The sequence below is a fragment of the Chamaea fasciata genome, unplaced genomic scaffold (genome assembly GCF_029207755.1).
Source record: "Chamaea fasciata isolate MVZ Bird 193981 ecotype frontalis unplaced genomic scaffold, bChaFas1.0.hap1 SCAF_1, whole genome shotgun sequence".
NCBI lineage: Eukaryota > Metazoa > Chordata > Aves > Passeriformes > Sylviidae > Chamaea > Chamaea fasciata.
This window is the reverse complement of record NW_027094086.1, coordinates 75327493-75344010: the sequence shown is the minus strand read 5'-3', so window position 1 is coordinate 75344010 and position 16518 is coordinate 75327493. Positions and strand designations below refer to the sequence as shown.

Genomic DNA, 16518 nt, shown 5'->3' with positions numbered 1-16518 from the left:
GTGAATGGAGCCCTGTGCCGGGTGGGAATAATCTGCCCTTTCAGTGCTGCCCGACCTCCGGTGTCCTAGCAACACAAAGCTGCTCGGCTGAATATTCCGTGGCGTTCCTCATTTGCACATATCTGATATGCTGACTGTGATTTAAGCCTGGCTGATTGCCCATTACGGCTTTCGAACAACAGGCTCGGTACAGGAAGGAGAGGAGAAAGGGCTACTTAGGAGAAAATGTTATAAACCCACGTACTTTTTCTCGGCAGAGGAATGGCTCTGAAACATTTCCTTGCTTGAGAAAGCACAGAGCAGGAGTCTGAGCATTACGTCAGCCTTGTGCTTTGTAGGCATCCTATATCGAGAGAATGAACTGTGTGCAGGGGCAAAATGCATTGGAGAAACTGCTGGTGGCCTCAGCATTGAAAGGGGGAGTGATCAAGTGCTGACTTTTTAGCATTTCTTGAATTTAATTTTCTTTGGCTATGAAGTTGCTGGCCCTTGGGGTCTTACAACAAGCAGGAACACTCCACATTTAAATCAGCTGAAGTCAACTCACACTTGTTATTCTAAATCTTGTCATTTGCAGAGGTGTACACACGATTGTTGTGTCACACAGCTAAGCAGCACAGGTTTGCTCACAAATCCCTGAACTGACTTCTGAAATAGCAATGAATTTTAAGTATTCTCTTTAAAGCAAAGCCTCAAAATAGAAAAATATCAGGATGTAAATGGCATTTTGGTATGGAGCCCTAAAGAGATAGTGTGTGATGAGATCTAGAGAAGCAGCAGGTGGGTGCCCATGACTGAAGCTGAGAATAAAGTCAGATTTGGATTCAGAATCCTTTTCTACTCTTGTGCTCTAGGAGTTGATGTCACTTGTCCCTCTGTGCAGTGTTAGTGCCCTCCACCCATTTCTTCTTCCACCTCCTCTTTTTCACTTAACCTGCAGTAAAGAAGAGGAGGCAATAACCCTTTATCCTCTCTTCCCCTGCATGCAGCTGTAGTCTGAAAAGAGGTTGCTCAGTTTTGTGTTACCAGGGAGGGCAAAGAAAATTGTGATAGAGTGGATCAAAGTTATCTGCAATACCGTTTGAGGATGTACTGCTGAAGTGACCCTGTGTTAGCAGATCAGTGAGAAGTGGCTTCTTGGAGGGTTTCAAGGGTGAGTTTACTTGTAGTAACAGTATGCCAGAAACACACAGGATCAGGTTCTTGCACAGATTGCTACGAGGTTTCACACCCATGTCAGGCTTTGGCTTTGCAAGAGGTAATTCATCTTAAACATGTTCTCTCAGGTATTTCCATCCTAGTTTTCTATTCTGTGTTGAAAATTTGTATGTTTTGGGAATAAATGCTTGATGCCATGCACCATTATCTGAAGAAATCTCATTAGAGCGACCACGGTAAAACATGTTTTACTGCTTTTAAGCATTTAGTAATGTATTTATATGCTCAGTGTGCCAGTAAATTATCAAATAATTTAAAAAACAACTTTTTTTTTTTAAAAAAAAAAGTCTTATCAGGGAGGAGTGACAGTACAGTGGAAAAATTAAAAAAAAAAAAGCCAACCAAAAAAACCACACAAAAAGAAAAAGAAGGGTAGGTCTCTGTCTGTGTAAGTTGTTTGATGACATAGAGGGTCAGGGTGACCCTGCAGCTGATCTGTGTGCAGCCTCAGCAGGGGTGGAGTGGTGTGTGCACAGGTCTTCATAACCCATAATGTACAATGGAGATGTTGGTGTTGGTTGTTTTGACACGGGGTCAGAAAGGAAGGATGGCCATCCCTGCAATTAGTACCTCACAGCATGTGTCTTCATGGTAGGTCTGTGGCTCAGGCAGCCTGATTGATTTTCTTCAGAAGCAGCCTGCTGACTACTCACAATGTGGGGAGAACGAGGCCCGATTGGGGTTTAGTCTGCAGGGACTGGGGGCTTTAGTAAGGACGACCTCAGATGAAATGGCAGCAGATTACACACAGGTGGAAAGGAGGGTCCATTAAATGTTGCAGCTGGGGTTTGTGCTGGGAGTCACACCTTCTGTCAGTGTGCTGGGACCTTGCCAGCAAGGCTTCAAACCTTAAATCCCTGTTTCCCAAATGCTTTTAATTGCCTGTCTCACATGGATGGTCCTGCAGTTCTGGGACAAACAGCCCATGGGACTTGCTGTGCATTTCAATGGAGGCCCTGAATAATGTATTCAAACAACAAGGGCTCACTTCAGCTGAAAGTTTAAACAATCGCTTACAGAGCTGTAAATATGTCCTTAGAAAACTTTGGTATCTCCAGCGTTGAAGCCTGTGCCTTTAACAATCTGTTCCTATTCCATGAAAATGTAACCAGTGTGTAAAAAATAAGTCATTCTGAGTAGCTAACATTCCTCTGGGTCCATATGAGAGAGGCAACAAATCCTGGCTTCCTTTAGAAGAAATTATGGATACCTTTAAAAAGGAAGGTTCACAAAGAGGCTGTTGTGTATTTACCCAGGGTTAGCTTTTAGTCAAACCAAATGGAAAGTTTGAAATGCAAGAGTACAGGAACAGTAACTAATAAAAAGTATATTAAAGAGCCCTGCAATTGTGATTTTATTGTTGTTGATGAAAGCATCGAAATCTCAGCAAGCCAGTCAGAATCATTTGAACATCTTTTCCCCAACAAAGCAGCTGCTTCCGGCTCTTCTCTTCACTGAATATAGTCAAGCAGGACCTGAAAAACGACCAGAGCATCCTTGTGGATGGATCTAATTCAACAGTGTCTTGACCTCGTTGAAATCTTTAAACACTAGTGCAAATAGTCAGTGTAGCAATGTACTGCTTCATAGCTCTTAAATGGGCTGCAGTCTTAAAAATGTCCTTGGGATGCCCTTGCTTGTAAAGTAAGCTGGGTGACAGGCTGAATATAAATACAAAAGCATTTTCACATTCATTTATTGCGTCTCCTGCTTAGACTGTTTTGGTAGAGAAGAGGACCTCTAAAATTACAGTGTTCTTTCTATGCAGTACTATTTTTAGCACAGGAAACTCTAACCTGTGGCATGAGAGTGGCTAATTTTGCAGTCTGTCTCTTATCTGAAATACTCAGGGCTGAAAGATGAGTGATGCAGGTCAGATGCTGTAGTAGGAGCTGAAGTGATCAGCTAATGGTGTAAATGATTGCTGCTGGTAAATGCAGTGCTTTCATGTTCAGACCTGTAGAGACTGTAAAAAGAGCCAACATGTCATTACTGAGCTTGCAGTGAAATCTGGCATGGAGTTTGCAGCAGAACTTTTTTGAGACAAAAGGGTTGTTGCAATATACCCATGTTATTTTTCTAGGAAGTTACTACCAGCAGTGTTAGCCATTTTTAAAGGGTTTTTTATGGATTTTTTGGGGTGGGTGTGTGGGAAAAGGCCAGGAGAACTTTGGACATGTGAAACACTTACTCTTATTTCAGGTTTATTCAAATATTCCTTGACTTGCCAGTCAGTAGAAATCCCAAATAAGTAGTAGCTCTGGCATGTTCTTTGTTTTTATTGTCCTCTATTTTTATGGTATTTATCTGGATACAAGTACTCTGGGATGGTAAGAGAATGCCTTCCAAAACAAAGCAGGCATCAAACTTGTCTGCGTTTCAGCCCAAACCTGTTCCAGTTGGAGCTGGCTGCATGCTAGAGAAAAATGTAGAGAGTTTCTTTCTTTGAAATAGGCTTCTAGGTGAGTGAGGCCTGATGCTCCAGGTCCTTGGGCAAGACATGCACAGGTTTTAATGCTCCTTGTGCTGGAAGCATATAAATTCTGAGGATAAAAAGCTGTTGAATAAATGGTTGTCATCAAAGCTGTTGGTGCAAATGACTGAAGAAATGATGACTAGAAATGCAGGGGGTAAAATGATTTGTTGGAGCTAGGGGGATGATACACACAGCAGTGCAGCTGCAGTCTCCTGGTTTGACAGGCCTTATCCCTGCCTGTCCTGGTTTTATAGAGCATTTTTCCATTGCAGGCAAGGGCACTTCCCTTTCACTTCTTTCAGGTTACTGGCTTGAATCCTTGACAGCAGTAAAGGCTGCCAAGCAGTGCATTTGGATGAGAATCACTGAGCATAATTTGGTTTAAAAAAAGCAAGCAATGGGCATGCAGAATTCTTCATATCAGTTCAGCTGGATTATAAATATTAGAAATGAAATTAGTCATATTTTTCAAACTTGTCTGTGAGGAAAGCCTGGAGTTTGATTTGACTCATGGAGCTGATGACTGAATTCAGAAGACTGTGGGGACTGTTTCAGAAACATCTGGCTTAGTAAGTCTTGCTATTTCTGACAAAATATACACATTTGTATGTGAAAACTAGTTCAAACCCCCTATAAAGCAGAGAAAGATTGACCTCTTTTTAATTTCTGATGGTTTTCTCTGGAGTAAAACTGCCAGGATTTTGTTTTAGGACTAAAAGAGCAGATTTAAAGAAACTAAGAAATTGCAAAAAGCTACTGGTGTTTAAATATTAAAAATTACTTTTTTACGTATTATCTGTTTCATCTTTTCTTTCTCTGCATGTATCTTCCACGAAAGACTTTCCTAAGCCAGGGAAATCAACAGTTTAAGACAGTAGCAAAGCTGACATAGTTCTGCTCAAGTTCTTACAGAGAAATCTAGAAACAAAGGAGTGGGATTTTTTTCCCCTCTCTCCTCTCACCCCTATCCCTCTTGCCAGTCTCTCTCTGAACTCCCTTCTGCCTGCCTGAAGTCTGTGAAGCTGCTGTAATTTGTCATTATTGTGCCTGTACTCTGGTGAGGCAGCCAGGAGTTCAGGGAGGAAGAAGGATTTCCAGAGGGTGAAGTCAGGTATGCTCTGTGTTTCAGCAGATAATGGATTTCTGTGCAAATGATGCACAGAACAAATAAGTGTTGTGTTCTCTGTGTTATTCAGACCGTGGGGTCTTCACTAAGGGTACTGTCCAAGGAAGGGGGATGGTGTTTTTTTCTTAAAGCTCAGTCAGGCTGTAATCTGAAGAACTATTTTATTATTAAAATTATGTGTAGGTGTTAGATGTCTGTCCTAATGGATGCTTCTAATTGTGATTTCAGGCAGAAGCTTTGCCCTTTGGGAGACTCACTACAGATCAGAGCAAGCATTTAGCAGCTTAAGGAACCAAAGTCTCGCCAGTTGAGACTCCAGGTCATATTAAAGTCTTGGCTTTCATGCCGTCTGGTGCAAATTCAGTGGGGACTTTTGGATCCAGGAAATCATGAATTACAAGTTGTGTCTGCACCAAAAAAAAAAAAAGCACCCTTATCATGTGGAACAGACCTGGCTTGTAGTTATTAATTTCACGTTGATATTGCTCAGTGCCTTAACACGACTTGACTGATGCGATTCTTGCTATTGTCCAGTGATTTTTGTGTGCTGGAGTGGTTAAGCACTGCCATTCCATGATAAGATAATGTCTATTGAAAATTTAGTTGATTGTATCTCAGAGACAATTTTGGAAGCTGTCTGTTGACTTTTCTGTTGCCTTCTCTCTTGTAAATTTGATCTTACTTTGCAAGAATCTGAGTTTTAGGAATGAATTCAAATTTTTACTGTGGAAGATGTACTGTTTTAAAATCAGTCATTGTTCTATTGTCTACCCAAACTTTTCCTAGAGAATACAATTGCTTTCCAAGTGTTTACTTGTGAACCAAGTCAAGCTTTAACAGCAATACTGGTAGAAATTCAGCAGACCCCAGAACTGAGTCCTGTCCTGAATTACTTTGGTATCAATGGGAAAGTTAGCTTGCTTACCACAGGATGTCTGAAGGAGCACCAGTAAAGAGGGAATGCTGATCACCAGTTGCACAGGTGATTGGAGATTTGATCTCTTTGCATGGAGATTTGATACTATTGCAGGTTTAACTCATTGCTGCACCGAGCAATGTTCAAGTGAAGATGGTTGTCACTCTGTCTGAGAAGTGTCTGCAGTTCAGTAGTGGGATATGTGCAATTCTTGCACGCCAGTTCACTAAAGGCTCCCACAATTGATTTCTTTAATTGTGAGGAGTCCTGCTGGAAGTTATGCTTAAGGTTATCCCTGCTGTGTGTGGGGGAAAAACATAAGAGATGAGTCCAGCACATCTCTTATCACCAACCCTCAGTTTACTCAAAGCAGCCACACTTGTTGCAGATGTAATTCCAATGATACACCAGGAGGATGTGACCCTTCAATTTAATGCCTCGTGTCTGTGAGTAATTAAAAATAGCAAGTAATGTAAAGTGATGGAGTAGGCATTTAAAGTGGTTGATTAAAGTTGCAATAATCTCCATGTTGTCCTGTGTTGATAGCATGGTAACATCTCTTGTAATATTTATTTTTTTTATATAGGTGTTTGAAGTTAGGTATGTGTATGAGATTTCGACCTTCTGGTGACAGAGCAGGGCTGTTTTAAACTTCTGTAGTGGGGAAAATGTTACCAAAATGTTTCTTCCTCCTGTGTGACTCAAGGTTTTTTTAAACAGTAACATGAGCTTTCTGGCCCGGTGTAGTGCTGACTTTTGGCTCCTTAAGTGCCTGGAGGCGGCAATAAAAGGGTTAGGTGGTACAGCAGCCATCTGTCTCTCAAAGCAGGTGCTGCTCCCTTGCAGGGGGAGAGGCTGCCTAGTGAGAGACACATCTGTCATGTCACCAGCATTTTGCCTGGCTGTGGTGTATCCCCACTCGAATCCATGCATCCTCCTCCCCACCTCACACCGAAATATACTGTTGTGTTTGCAAGTCTTGAGAAAAATGTCACCTTTTGAGCCAGCAAGGTTGGGTGGGGTAAAAAGACTAAAAGCCATTTTAGTGTTAAAGAAAAAAAAAAGAGCTGTTACTGCTTGTGGCAAGCATCAGCCTTGAGTTACACAAAGTGAAAAGAGAAACCTTTCCTTACAATTTCTGTGTGTACATCTGTGTCCATTCCCTGCCACCTGCACAGAAAGAGGCAGGCATGGACATGCAAAGGGCAGCTTTGCCACCGTTTCCCTGACACTTGGATGCCATACAGTGGGCACATACAGGAAACCCTGTTGGCCAAGACAATATTGATACCCTCACTGAATGCATTCATGCTGCGTGTTCACTGAAATAGAGATTTTACTCATGGTGACAAAATCCAAATGAAACATATTGTTGAGCAAGATGAGTTTGTTCACATCTTTCACAGAGAATTTTTTTCCCTCTGGTGTCACCAATAGCACACAGCGTTCTGTTTCATGAATAAAGGCACTGATGGAAAAGGTTATACTGGATAGTTAAAGTGAACTTTTGAGTCTGTGCTTTCCTGAAGGTACTTTTTTATAAAAAGTTAAAATTTGGGCATGTGATTTATTTGTTAAGTTGAATTTATTTGTCAAGTTAAAATTTGGGGGAGTAATTTGTTTGCCAAGTTGAACAAGAGGCATGATTAAAGCCAGTTAATAAATACCAAGACAGTCCTCTCACTGACAGTTTCCCAGGGCTTGATCTTGCTGTCATTTCTGTCAGCTGAAGAACTTCAGATCTTTATGTGAACCACTGACTGTATCTGTGAGATCCCACGCCCTGAACTTGCAAAATACTGAACACTGTGCTCCAGCTCTGCAAATGGCTGTGGAGGGGGGTCAGCTAATGGGTTACAGTGGAAGATGATAATTCATGCTGATGAATTAAATGGTGTGTTTACATGTGGTGGCATTTCCGTATGGGGGCTGCCTGTGTTTTGCCAGGCAGCAATTAGTGCTGTCTTGAGCAGCTTTGCATGGCCCTGTCTGGGTTACCTCAAACCATGATGAAAACACAGGTGACTCAGGGGCTTCTCAGATGGGATGAGAGCATTCCTGAGGTTCCCACTGGCAGAACCATACTGAGCAGTATTCACAGCTTTTCATAACTGAGTGGCTGTGGGGTTATCTGTTTTCTGAATGGAAAATAATGCTGAAAGAATTGCAGGCAAACTAAGGGAAACTTACTTCAGATAAGCGGGGGGGTGGGGGTCTGTTTACAGAAGAGAATATTTCTACTGTTCAGAATAGCAGTAAGTAGAAACTCTTTTAAATACAGCTTATTTAAGATTTGAGGTACCACTGGCAAACTTTCCTCCTCATCCATAGCAGATAATTGTCAATACACAAAAATTTGAATATTTTCTGCCCTTCTGGTTTTGTTTTTTATTAAATCCATATGGCTTGCATTTGTGTGTTTTCAACATTTGGGATCCTCTACAGGATCTTTAAATTCAATTGCAGAAGAAACAAAATAGTCAAACTTGTAGCTGTTGACCTGTTAGCTGCCTGTGCTTCTTTCTGTCGTTTCTGCCTACACAGCAATAGCCTACAAATACATGTGAAATGGCAAGAGACAGTTGATCAGATTAAATGTCTATAAATGCTCTGTCTGTGGAAATTACATTCTTTAATTACCCCATGCTTTCCATTCTGTAGATATTTTTATATGCTTAGAACTACTAATAACCTTTTAAGACATTATGTATCTAGTTATTAGGCTTTGTTCATTTCAGATTCATGCGATTTGCCTTTCTTTATTTCCCCTGACATCTCTAACCATTGCTATTAAAATTGTTGTTTTGAACCTGCTCATTTCAGATGCCAGACCAGTTCGATCAGACAGTGGTGCTTAACCAACTGCGCTATTCTGGGATGTTGGAGACGGTCAGGATTCGGAGGGCTGGTTTCCCAGTCCGGAGGCCCTTTCAAGACTTTTATAAAAGGTAAACACACTGACTTGTGGACTTTGAGTGTAAGTCATGGGTACCAAGTCAATAATCCCATGTTGAGGAATAAAAGTAAAAGGAATCATATGGCAAAAATAGAACTTAATCTCTTAAATGAAGCAACAAATATTTTTTGGTTGCCAGGTATAAAGTCCTCATGAGAAACTTAACTCTCCCTGAAGATTTAAATGAGAAATGTGCCGTCTTACTTCGTATGTATGACAACACAAGCACTGAATGGCAGCTTGGAAAAAATAAGGTAAAATAACCTGACTGTGCATATTGTGGTGCTGGTGCATATCCAAAGCTGAGGGGACAGGATTTAGACTGCACAGCTGCAGACATGTAGTTCTAATGATAATTACTTCTGGCCTTTAAAGAAGCTGCACATGCCTGTTGGTGCTCTTGAAACTCTAAAAGCAACAATTAATGGTTGTGCTGAGGAACAATTATTGGTTGTGCTGTCTAAGGCACTTAGAAACTGACTGGTGATTTCAGTCACAGAGAAAGAAAGAGCCCACCTCAATTTTCTGTCACTGCTCACAAGTGGTAGGTGAGGATCCACTGGTAAGGATCAGAACTTAAAATCTCGTATTTGGATTTTTTCATTTTCAGAAGTATGGAACATGTAGGGTAACACTTTTGTTCTGCAGGGAGGTCCACTCATACTAGTAAACCAACCTAACCAATACCTCTTCTGTGGCAGAAACTTTTAGCCAGTGTTCACATGGCAGAATTGAGCTCCAAGTGTCCTAGTCTGAGAGTCTTTTCCAGAGGTACATTAGTCCTTGATATGTGTTCTACCAGACAACCTGAACTTTGCCCACATTTTTTTTCTTTAAAGAAAAAAAATCAAATTATTGTAGAATACATTAAAGAATCAGATTTTAATTTGAGAAATAAAACAATGCAGGTGTTTTTACGTGGTCATTTTGCAAGTTCAATTATAGACAACAGCTTGTGATTTGCACTCTTGGATTTCAGCAAATGATGTGAAAGCATTGCACTTAGGAGAAGATTCCCCATTCCAGGATTTGAGATCTCCTAAATGTTCAAACCTTTTTAAAAATGCTTTTCAGTGCCATAAGGTAGCAAATATATTTTGTAAAATCTGATTGATCTCTGTAGGAAATGCTCTTTCCTTCCCCTCTACTCCCCACACCTGGATGGTTTGGAAGGGTTTCTTCTCTTCCCCTGTATGCTTAAGAACTCTTAGATTTGCTTTGGGAAAGTTGTTGTAATCATTTTATAGTCACTGTAAGAAAGAAGAAAGAATCTGAAATATTCTGATGGCAATTGGTGTCATCCTCCATCCCATTTTTGTAGCCAATGGCTTACAAATACCACAGTGCTATTCAGCTGCAGAGCTGGGCTGTGCATCCCATTCTATTTTAGATGCAGCATATGAACAGTATTTATGCATGGACCCTGGAGAGTGCTTTGGCATCTTAGGGACACATGTTCATCAGAAATTGTTTTTATCAGGATCTCGGCAGGAGCCAGAGCTCTGTTGTAACTTCCCTTACTGTGGCCTGGGCTCATCCTCCCCCAGGAGCTGCCTGAGCATTTGTGAGACTGCATAAACAAACAGGAGAAGAGCACAAGAGGACACTGCTTTCAGGCTGATCATGGGATGAGGCACTATCCTGTCCCTATATTATTTTAAAGGGACGATAATGACATCGCAATGATTTGGCTTCAGTATGATTTTTTTCCTTGTCTTTTACATCTCAAGCTGCAATGCACCTGGTCAGGAAAACGCATTAGCCTGAGCTTAGTATCTGCTTACCATCCATTTTTGTTCCAGAAGTAGCTGAATGCTTTTCTGAAGAATTTTCTTGTGTTTTTGAAAGGCTGTGTGTAGAGCAAAGAAAGATTGCCCACTGAATGAAGGAAAAGGCTTTTTTGCATGAGGGAAAACTTCATATGAAAGAGCTGCCCGGAGCAGCTCTGATGTTGGGACTTCTAGCTGTCTGTGGGACTTTTTCCATTCCTGTTTCTTGGGTAATTTGTGCTAGAATGTCCCTTTCTAGCTTTGTTCAAAACTCACAACTGTTCCTCTCCTTGAGAGTGCTGCTTTGGCTTTGATGATGGGCTTTTTTTCATGTAAACACAGATGAAAAATCAGCTTCTTTTGCGTGTGAACACCCCCAAAAGTCCCCCGAGGTTGTTTTTTTTTTTTTGTTTGGGTTTTTTTTTGGGGGGGGCATGAGGGATTTTTTGCTTGGGTTTTGGGGTTTTTTTTCACATCAAGAGAAAACATCCAGCACTTCAAAGATGTGTTCCTGCTTTTAGGTGTCTTTGCAGCCCTCCTGTCCTAGCAGGGCCATCCTGTCCATGAGCTCTCCTCATCCCCACGTTGTGGTGTGCAGCCTGGCTCCCATCCCACAATAATCAAAGTGTCATTGAACTGGCTATTTCCAGCTTCCCATGTGTTAGGCAGCAGCATGCCAGGCTGTTGTCACCCAGATCTGACACCAGCATACTTGGCCTTTAAAAAAGAAAAGTTGAGAAGAGCTGGAAAAAGCGCTGACAGCAGATAGCTCACCACTGTGTGAGTGTGTGGTAAAGAGCAGATGTCAAGGCAGGTGGAAAAGGCAAGCTGCCTCCCCCATGCCCCTGCTTGACTGAAGAAGCAGTTTTACTCATTTAAGGCAAATTAGGCTGTGTTAGCTCAGTTTATGTCAATGCCTTGTGCTAAAGCTGCCTCTGAGAGGCACTAGGCAGTGCAGGTGAATGATTCAGGGTAGTGCTGGAAGTAGAGCCTGGGAAGCATTCTGTCTGTGGGAGGGTGGCTGGCTCTGGCGGAGTGTCTGGCCCCGGCGACTCTCTCCATGTAATGGCAGGAACACACAGTCGAGTCAATGGGAGCTTTGAAGGCACTCTTAATTTCTGCCTTTTGCAGTCCTGTAGCAATGTCTTTGGAAGCAGCAGGCCTTGTAAGGGGTTGTGGAGCCTGATGTGCCTGTGAAAAAGGTAAATTATCAGAGTAGATTTCTGCTCCTCCGATTAGAAAGTACATGCTAAGCCCTGCAGGTTCTTTTGCTTGTGTTACTCTGGTGGGAAAGGCTGTTTAATGAATCCAGTAATTACATTTGGAAAAATCCTGCTCCTAATTAAAAGTTATAATAGAGTAATCTGACCCTTCCCACTGAAATCCAAAAGAGGATCATTTGCAGGTGTTTTCTTTTAAGAGGACTACATTTTGGTTTTTATCTTCTCTACTGAGGAAAAAGTACATTTTTCTCTTAATTCAAAGCTGAGGCTTGCTGGTTGGGCTGATCTGGCTCTTCCTTAAATATGATGCTCACCAAAATTTGTTAAGCCAGAAGTTTTCTTATGCAGGTGTTTCTCCGGGAGTCCTTAGAGCACAAGCTGGAGAAACAGCGAGAAGTGGAAGTTACCAAGGCAGCAATGATCATTCGAGCACACATCTTGGGTTATGCAGCCCGGTAAGTGACTGCATGAGTAAGGATTTGAAATAAATGGATGAGTTGTCAAGAAGGTAAATCCTTCTGACACAATTCTCAACTTTTCGTAGGGGCCAGGTATTCAAATCCTGTAAGTGGCTTTTGAAAATAGCAGCTGAAAATATCCATGAACAATGCAAAGTTTGAATTGTTTTAATATAATGAATAGAACAATACAGAAATTTGGAGGTCAGCCAGTATCCATCTGATTGTATCATGGCATTAGAGACATGGTAGGAACTCTTGGATGGCACCTAGTGGGGCTGCCCCAAGTCACCAGCTGAGATCCTGATTTATCTTTGCTTCTTCATGGTAAGATAACAGAAGGAAAATAAAACTAATACATTTGGTTCTTGGAGAACCAAGACATTATGTTACTGATTAATGCTAATGATTAATGTTTACCTGGCTTCATGCATTATGTGTTAGTTGGACTTGTTCATCCCATCTATTTATTTCTCTGCTTTTTCTACAAGTCAGTTGAGGACAATTTAAGGAATCTTGTTTTCATAATGAGGTAATTCCTTTTCATGTGCTCATTAGTCCTGTTCTTGTATTCTGATCAGTATGTTACTTAAAAACAATGTCCCTTTTTTAATGCCAGCTATCCTGCTATGCATGGTCTTTCTTTTCAGAGATGTGGGATGACTATATATATGCTTTCTCTGCATGTGTGCACACACAGAGAACTGTCTTTTTAGCATCTCCTTGGCAGGGACATAAGATCATGTAAGATGTGCATTTTCTTAACGAAGACACGCACAGTGCTGTCAAGAAATGAGAGAATCTTGCTTCTCAAAGGGAGAAGAATGTGAACAGTGGGGGAACTGTCATGGGCTCACTGTTGCAGGTCACCATGGCAAGATCCCTCACAACTGTTTCATTACAAATTTGTTTCCTTTTTTTCCTCCCCCCAGAAAGCGGTATAGAAAGGTTCTCTACTATGTGGTTGTGATACAGAAGAACTACAGAGCATTCAGTGGTAGGAGGAAGTTCCTGTGCCTGAAGAAAGCAGCCACAGTCCTTCAGAAGCAGTGGCGAGGCCAGCTTGCTCGGCGTCTTTACAGGGAGCGACTGGAGGAGAAGCGGAGACAAGAGGAGGAGAGAAGAAAAGAGGAGGAAGAAAGGTGCAGTCACTGGCTTATATCGCTCTCCTGCCTGTGCCATTTTAGGTGCTGGTCTGAAAGCCTTTATTTCAGGCTATTCTTGAACAAGTGATTTTGGAAACCTTTGCTGCTTTTGCTAAAAGAGGCATATAGCGATCATGGTAGTTTCATATGCACAAACATATTCGTTATGATCTTATTTTTGGCTGTCTTTTCCAGGTGGCAGATGATCTCTGTAAGCTGAGCTATTGCCACAGCAAAGGAATGTGATGAGCTTGTGTTGAGCTTGATTGACTGACTGACTTTTTTTCTTCACTCACTTCTAGGGAAAGACAAAGGCAAGAAGCAGAGCGTCTTGCCCAGCAGGTAAATGATATTCTTAATGCTTTCAGCCACGCTGTTTATTTGAGTATCTCAACCCAGCAATTAAAAAAAATAAAAGGTACCTGTAGCATTAAAACTAAACTAATTACAGGAGCTGGCAGATAAAGCCAGAGGAAACTCAATATAGTTTACATGGAAATTTCCTTCACCTGATGCTTCATTTAATTTCCGGCAAAGATTGAATTTTCTGCACATACTTGGACTTCCTCTGCTCAGCTATCTCTGAGAAAATGTAATCATGCTTTAATTATTTTTTATTTTTCTTTCCTTTTAATTTCTTGCTGATATGAAGATAGGGCTCCTTTTAAATTAATGAGCATGGTGGAGCTTAGAGCTTTAAAACTAAATTTTTAAAAAGAAGCTTGCGTTTAGGAGCCTAACTTGATTTTATTTTGTTTCATTTTATTTTTATGCAGGCTGAAGAAGAGAGAAAGAAGCAGGAACTGGCTGCCATTCAGAAAGCTCAGAAGGAGGCAGAGCTGAAGCGGGAGGTGGAGAAGCAGAAAGAAAGCAGGCAGGTGGAAGAAATCCTGCGTCTGGAAAAAGAAATCGAAGACCTGCAGCGTGTGAAGAAGCAGCAGGAGCTGTCCTTGACTGAGGCTTCGTTACAGAGGCTGCAGCAGCGTCGGGATGAGGAGCTCAGGCGGCTTGAGGATGAGGCATGTCGAGCAGCCCAGGAGTTCCTGGAATCTCTGAACTTTGATGAGATTGACGAATGCGTCCGAAACATTGAGAAGTCTCTCTCTGTGGGCAGTGGGTATCCTGCTGACCTGGCTGATCAGACTGGAAATGCCTGCAGTGAAAAGCCCAATTTTAACTTCAGCCAGCCATATCCTGAGGAGGAGGTAGATGAGGGCTTTGAAGCTGATGATGATGCATTTAAGGATTCGCCCAACCCGAGTGAGCATGGCCACTCTGATCAAAGGACCAGTGGCATCAGAACAAGCGATGATTCCTCAGAAGAGGATCCTTATATGAACGATACCGTAGTGCCAACAATTCCTGCTGCCAGCGACGCCATGGTCATCCCTCCTGCCCATGACACAGTGAGTCTCCACAACTCTTCAAGCGGCGAATCCACCTACTGCATGCCAGAAAATGTGTCCTGCAGACCCCCAAATTCCGTGGAACTTATTTCTCCTGATGGAGACTATGATTATGACCAGGATGACTACGAAGACGGTGCTATCACTTCTGGCAGCAGCGTGACCTTCTCTAACTCGCACAGCAGCCAGTGGTCACCAGACTACCGGTGCTCAGTGGGGACGTACAACAGCTCTGGAGCATACCGCTTCAGCTCTGAGGGAGCTCAGTCCTCTGTGAGTAGCAGTGGTTTTATTATCCAGTAATTGATAGGTGCTTTCAGATTTTTTCCCCTGCTGTGCAGCTGTACACTCACTCTAGCTGTTCTTAGAAAACACTGTGTAGCTTGATTTGCTCAGAGAGCCTATGGAAATAGTGGTCTGTTGCCATCTAGATGCCTCTGGGGTGAGTGCATTAGCGTCAGAGGCAGCTCAGATGCTGTTTGCTGTCCTGGGCTTCTGCACAGGTATGGTTTTAACTGCTTTAATGCAGCACTGTGTGTTACTTGGTGAGGAGCTCAGTGCACAGCGAAGTTCTTCTCTGTGTATGTGTTTGGAGTTGGGGTACCAGGCAGCTTGTTGGGGAATTGATTTCAGGAAAACCAAATTTACTTATGTATGCAAGTTGCAAGATATTGAAGAATAAGATGCTTGCAGAAGTCCCTGACGTGTCAGGTATATTTTGAGACTATTTGGACAGTAAAGTTCATGCAATAGAAAATGTTTAAATTATTGAGGCAGACACACATTCTGCAGAGAAATTTTTCAGTGCTGTTTACTGAGTATACTGTGGGGTTTCCTTCTACAAATATTTTTGAAAGAATATGATTTCCTCTACCACTCACCCAGTGTTTCTGTGAGACTGTCTGATTGGGAAAGTGAAAAGGTATTTCAGGAACACTGACTTGTTTAGAAGGAAAGCTTTAACGATATAGTATCTTCTACATTTGAGGCTGTGATAAGCAGTACAAGAGCCATTGTGGATGTTGGGATATGTTGACAGTTCTTGCCTGAGAGAAAAACACTTTCAGTGTCTCTGTTGAGGATGCCTTTCTGCTGCACAACTCTGGATGTGTGTCAGATACAGAACAGAAATTCTGACTTTCTGGTTTGAAGGAAAGCTAGTACCACAGCTTGTGCAGTGTTTCTTTTTTAAAACTTTTTTATGCTGTTCCCCACAGCACTTCAGTGATAGGATCAAGTAGCACAGGGTAGCTTACCCTGACCATACTCTTGCAAAGGGAAAACTTTCCTGAGCTCTACAAACCTTTTACACAGATTTGTGTAATCAAACAGTTCAAGCTGCCACTTACTGTGATAAGCTGGGTGAAAACCAATGCAGAATCACGTCCTTCCACAACATGATAAAATTCTTTAGCTGGAGCCTTCTAAACCAACTTAGTCTAAACTCTTTCCTGAGAGATCATGACCTTTCTTTCCTTTCTTATGTAGTTTGAAGACAGTGAAGAAGATTTTGACTCCAGGTTTGATACAGATGATGAACTTTCCTACCGGAGGGATTCAGTCTATAGCTGTGTCAGCCTGCCCTACTTTCACAGTTTTCTGTACATGAAAGGTACTGGATTAATCAGAATTTGCTAAACAGACAACATAACCAGAAATATTTATTGTATGTTACACTCCAATTCCTGTAGAGTTAAACTATTTTCTTATTTTTCAAAGGGTGATGGAAAAGTGACTTTGTTGAATTTGAACTGTTCTCAAGTTAAGTTACTTGCAGTGGCTTACATCTAGCAATATTTTTCCCCTCTGCAAAAAAAGATCAATA

General features: G+C 41.8%; 1 protein-coding gene across 1 annotated transcript in view; it reads left to right on the top strand.

Annotated features, from left to right (window-relative positions):
• MYO10 (myosin X) overlaps positions 1-16518 on the top strand; it is a 162740-nt gene that overhangs the window by 123782 nt on the left and 22440 nt on the right. The window contains 7 exon segments of the mRNA XM_066186412.1: positions 8560-8684; positions 8832-8946; positions 12033-12139; positions 13075-13284; positions 13590-13629; positions 14064-14966; positions 16182-16305. Of these exon segments, the coding sequence (XP_066042509.1) occupies positions 8560-8684; positions 8832-8946; positions 12033-12139; positions 13075-13284; positions 13590-13629; positions 14064-14966; positions 16182-16305 (1624 nt within the window).